At 46.7% G+C, this 5,774-nt stretch overlaps 1 protein-coding gene across 1 annotated transcript in view; it reads left to right on the top strand.

The window, feature by feature from the left end:
• LOC147048664 (fez family zinc finger protein 2-like) overlaps nucleotides 1-815 on the top strand; it is a 2,815-nt gene extending 2,000 nt beyond the window's left edge. The window contains exon 4 of the mRNA XM_085923834.1: nucleotides 538-815. Coding sequence (XP_085779960.1) covers nucleotides 538-815 — 278 coding nt within the window. The remainder of the gene's footprint in view (nucleotides 1-537) is intronic.
• Nucleotides 816-5,774: the final 4,959 nt, after the last annotated feature.

The following is a 5,774-nucleotide window of genomic DNA, read 5'->3' as shown; positions in this document are numbered from 1 at the left end:
ATGTTCACACTGACCGCGCTTGATTTTGACCAAGTTTGACAACTTCTTGACTTCAATATACAAATCTCAGATTAATGAAGTCTGGTCAGTGCAGGCGAACCGGAGCAGAGGAGCTCAATAAGTTTCCAATGAACGGTGGGGGAAAAACACAAAACAGGGCCTCTTTATGCTCATTTTTCAAAGCTCTCACTTTTCCTCTCATGTTGCCATCGTCAGCTATCATGAGTAGGAGGAGAGTTCATTTTTCCATCTTTTGTTGGATTAAAATTGTACGTTTATTTCTGAATTGTATCAGGGCAAAAAAATTATTTAGCATTGTTCAATTCAATTCAGTGCTGTAGAAAACATTTTGGATTGAATGTGTGTGTGCGTTTGTGTGAGATCTGCGGTAATTCTGCAGTAATTCCAAACACTAGTTGAAACGTTGACACATCATGACAAGCCTTTTTTTTTTGTTTTCTTTTTTGCTTCCAAGTCTTTGTCGTTGAACTAATTCTGCTATCTGCTGCGGTGTTGCTCTTCGCTCCTCTTTCCTAGGCAACTACAAGAACCACAAATTAACTCACAGTGGGGAGAAGCAGTACAAGTGCTCCATTTGCAACAAGGCCTTTCATCAGATCTATAATTTGACCTTCCACATGCACACGCACAACGACAAGAAGCCATTCACCTGTGCCACTTGCGGAAAGGGCTTCTGCCGCAACTTTGACCTGAAGAAACACATCAGGAAACTCCACGACAGCTTCTCTTCTGCCACAGACAGAGAAGCGCGAGCTGCCGAAGTGCTCCCCGAAATCTCCACGCGCAGACAATGAGAGGCCTCAATGGGTCGGTCAGACTGCCTTATGCTTTAGAATTGGCATCAGAAAGAAGGCGGGTGCACGGACGCGGTCCGTGCAGGCTTACTCGGCTACCGATGAGGGAGGATTTTTTTAAATTTTTTTGTTTTTTGGGGGGGTGGTCAAGAAAGCCAGGGTTTGATGCCCAAAAGGATCATGACAGTATGGCTCAATTGTACATAAAGGGAAATGCTATTTAAGATATGAATGCACCTCTTTATGTTGTATATTTGACTGAATTTCTTCATGTTAATACATAAGTTATAACTTATAATAATGAATGTTTGAGCCACATTGTTTTCGTCGTTGAAATGTTTGAAAATAAAAGTGAAAAAGCTGCTAAAAGAGATGTTGTTTTTAGCGCGTCAATGCGACTCTAAAAGTTGGCATCAATGACGTCATTGGAAGCAAAACAAAAAAACCTTCCCTTACAGTCTATGTAGCACCAATGACATTTTGGGGATTATACTGCCAAGTGAGTGTCATCTGGAAAAGTGTGACATATAGGAAGGCGTGTGCGTGCGTGTGTGTGCGCGCGTGCGTGCGAGCGTGCTCTGTGGCCACTTTGCTCGACATTTATTGACAGACACGATCTGACTAATACCGCATTTACACTTGACTCGGCCTAATGTCGCAAATGATCAGAAATAACATGGACCCTTGAAAACGAATGACATTAAGCAGCTAAACGGCCTCTGGGGCTTGATGGCGGCGGAGAGTCAATGCATGTGGCGGGCGGGCGGGCCGGCTTGGCTTGGCTTGGCTTGGCTCGGCTTGGCTCGGCTCGCCTTGGCTGGATTCAGCACATCATCACAACCCAAGATAATGGAGCACTCGGGCGCAGCTCTTCATCTGGACCTCTGCATTAATAGAGCACAAGTTATTCTCTGCACGGCTCCAAGAACAATATTATCCCTTCACACTTTCTGTTGAGAGATAGATCCGTGCTCCCAAATGGAGATCTTTCTATTAACGGCCAATTAGTGCGCAGGCGCTGCGCTGCGCTGCCATGGCCAGCTGCCTGCATGTATGCTGACTATATATGTATTATATATTATAATATATATTGTATTTATATATTTTATATATATTTTATATCATTTTTAGAATTATTATCATTATCATTATTATTATTATTACCCATTTTCTATGGAAAGCGGCTTTGAGTATTTAGAAAAGCGATCTATTATTCTTATTATTATCTGTCCATTATGGGGGTCGCGAGTGTGCTGAAGCTTATCGCCGGGCAGTAGGCGGGAACGAATATTATTATGAATTATTATTATCATCATCATTATTATTATTATTGTTGTGCGCACACACACGCGCACACAAACAGACACATACTGGAGGCGAGCAGGTTGTCCTTTTTTTCCTGCACGCCTGCATGTCCCCCCCCCCCGCCTCCCGCATGTCTTGATCATCTATCTGAGCAACTGCATTAGCATCCACAAACACGTTAATTGACGAACCGGACCTTTAATTACTGCGCGCCTAAGCGAAGGAGATTAAGAGCGCTGGAGAGCCGCGCCTCGCCGCGCCGCGCCTTAATCAGCCGTCAACAACATGAGGGGGACATCTTCTTTCTTTGGCTCCCTGCGCCACCGCGGGATCACCGGGGATTGAGGCAATTTACGGGCCACAATAGAACTCGTTTGAGACAGGAAGAGAATAAAAGGAAAGGGGCGGACTTTTTGTTTGGCCGATTGAATTGATTGTAAATGGGAGATTAGCGGGGAAGCTTCAGCGGCGGCCTGTAAGTGCCCGATGCGAGGATTGCTGGTGGGGGGGAAAGCAACCAATTAAGTCTACAAAATGTTAACTTACATCAGTTTCCCCTCAGTTTAGCCCACATGAAATTCCAATTAAAGCGCTCCCCCCCTAAAGCCTTCATTCTTTTGGAACCGCTGAAGGCGGTGACATGCTCCACATCAGACCAAACACCAAGTTCCCACCACATCTGCGATGGAGAGCAATTGAAACATTTGAACTTTGATTGATTGATTGACTACTTGAGCTATTCTTTTATTTGAGGAAAATTGTCTACGGTTGTCATCAACTTCTTCATCAGAGGGCTGCAACATCCAAACAACAAGTCTGTCAGTGCGTCCGTTTTGAAAGGACGATTTCTATTTGAACCATGCCCATGTTTTGTCCTTCCGAGATTGTTCTTCAAGTGCTCGGAACATCACGATGCAAACCGGATCATTTCAATTGCTGTAAAGCCTTCTTGTGCTCACAAATACTGTTTAGTCTTGATTAGGTGTAGGCGTATGAATGCAATGTTCAAAAGCAATACGTCTGGGGGCTGCCTCTCCCATGCGTCCATCCCCTCATTAGGCACTGAAGCTTCAGCACAATGAGGCTTCGGGATTTATTCCTAGTAAGTAGTGAGGGGTTAATGAGCAGTGGCTTCGCTCAACTCCAGGGGCTGGCTCTCTTCTTGCGTTTTCAAATGCCGTGAGAATACATTGAAATGCATAAAAGACAGATACGCTGCTTTTTGCCCCATGCATGTCTGCTGAAGAAATGAAGCCATCTTGAATCTTGCTGGTAAGATGCGATGCGTGGAAATGAGCCACTCCAGAAGCCGCCAGACACATGGATGAAATGCCTCATTCACCAAAGCCAAAACCTGGCTGGTCAGAATGTCTTGAAGACTGCAGCTTGTTGTTGGTTGTTGCTCGAAGCGCCGGATTGCTGGGATCCAACCGAGTCGGAGGTCAGATCCCATGGCTCATGCCTTTACCTTCTATATTCTCCATCCCAAACTTAAGTGTGCATCTCTGGCCACATGATTGGGCGGGATCAGTTGAGTTGGGGATGTCCGGTGCAAGCGCTAATCCTTTTGACCTGACCTGACCTGACCCTGCCCAGAAACATTCTCCTTCTCTTTACTCGTTAGCGGTGGCGCAAAAACAGCCCTTCATGTAAATGCAACTTCACTTGCTTGTCCACAACACATGAACCGATGAGTAGCTAGCCCCACAATCGAAAAATACAAATCACATCACCATGAAGAAGTCAAAAGAAGTGAAAATGAGACCCAAGCAATTTCCTGTTGAACCAACAACTTCAGGAAGTATACTATGTTCAACTTGATTCCAATTTCCACCTTGTGAGTGAACGTGGATTGGGCAGTTAATTGATCATAGTGTCATGAAGGAGTAGAAAAATCAAAGGCAGAATCGATCTTCACAAAAGTATGCATTCCCACTTAGTCCCTGGGTCAATATGAATTGCACTGCACGTTCGGAATCAACCGGGCCACAATCGATGTCTCGTAGTGTTGTGACTCAAGTCAAATTCAGCTGTCCCCATCTCCCTTGTGGCCTTCTCCAAAGGCATTCCAGTAGCTTAAGTGTCTTCAGCTTTGGCCAGAAAATCATTTTCACATTACTCACGAGCAGGTTGTGTTTAAGTGCAAGGACGGAGGGGGGGGGGGGGGCTTCATTTGCCCAAGCAGCATGAGCTGAGCAGAGCTGAGCTGAGCAGAGCTGAGCAGAGCAGAGCAGAGCAGAGCGCGCTATGTGACACAAGCCAAGTAGGAAGTGTTACACTTAAGTGTGTGCAGCGGGCGGCCAAGGAGCTGTGCCAAGCTACCTTTTAGTGCTTGGCATGAAGCCGTCCGTTTGGTATCAAACAGCATGACAACAGTCAAGGACACGGAGCTAGCTGCTGGCCGTCTGGGCTCTTAAGTCGACTTGACGTGCCACCAGACGATATGGATTTGCGAGCTCACACGGCGTCAGAAAGAAAGCCACGCACCTCGCCGCCAGGCGTGATGCTCAGCTGCTCTTCCAAACTGAAATGAAATGTTTCGCTCCAGACAGACCATGAGGTCATTTGCAATGGAAGTCAAATGAATCGATGTCTTTTCTCTTGCCTTAATCTCCTCCCCTTGCCGGCCAGCCAGCCAGCCAGCCAGCCGGCCGGCGCACACGGTCGCATGGTGCAATTAGCCCTTGTCCAATCGACACCAACGGACACTTGAGCGCTTCTTTGCAATGTAGATCTGTGGAGACTCCCGCTCGGCAAAGCGCATTTAAATGTCGTGCCCTCGACTGGCTGGAGGACAGTTGGGAGGTCTCTCTTGACGGCACAAACTCTTGCCTCTCCCGCCACATCATTTGGAAGGGCTCCAGATCGTGCTCTTCAAAACGTTTGAGATCATTTGCTACATTGCTTCTTCATCTCCTTCCCAACTAGCTAATCCTGTCACAATGGTAATTTGCCTGCCCTTGACCTCCTCACAGCACTTGGCCCTCATCATCACCCAGCTCCTATCAGTCCAGACCGGTCCAGTCAGTCTTGGCCCAGAGGCGAGATGACGCCTGAAGGCGCCTGCAGCATTGGGGCCACAGCTGAGGAGTCGGGCGGGGCAGCTGCCAACCACCAGCTACTTCAAGTCCGCCCGGCTGTCCGGATGATTGCGTTTGTCAAGCCGCCACTCCGTGTCAGCCCGTCACGGGCCAGATCACCGTCAATTAGCCGCAAAGGGGGCAGTCTGCTTATGGACGCACAGAAAGTAAAACAGAATGAGAGAGAGCAGAAGGAGGGAGGTGGGGAAGTTACATTAAGAAAAATTACAATGATTCATCACAATTACCTAGCTGTCTTAAGTGGATACTCAGCTTTACATACATACGCACACGTGTCTAATTGAAATACTTTGGAAGACAACAGACTGGGCAAATGGAGACTAAAGATGAGAAGCATGGAGAAGACGCGAGAGAAGATTAAAAAACAAAATTTAATCTCACAGCAGTATCTCAAACTAAAGCTTTGGACTTCGTTGGGGTGGATTTGTGATTTACTGTCTCCCTCTGCCGGTTTAAAGGCAGTATTACCATAATATTTATCAGCTCGGAAGGGCTGATCGGAGTGCCGTGCTCTTTGTGAACTCAATTTGTTTGTTGATGGACATTGGTCATG

The sequence above is a fragment of the Syngnathus leptorhynchus genome, chromosome 11, assembly GCF_054491065.1.
Source record: "Syngnathus leptorhynchus isolate UIUO chromosome 11, UIUO_Slep, whole genome shotgun sequence".
Taxonomy (NCBI): Eukaryota; Metazoa; Chordata; class Actinopteri; order Syngnathiformes; family Syngnathidae; genus Syngnathus; species Syngnathus leptorhynchus.
Note: the sequence above shows the minus strand (reverse complement) of the source record. Positions and strands in the feature narration are given on the sequence as shown.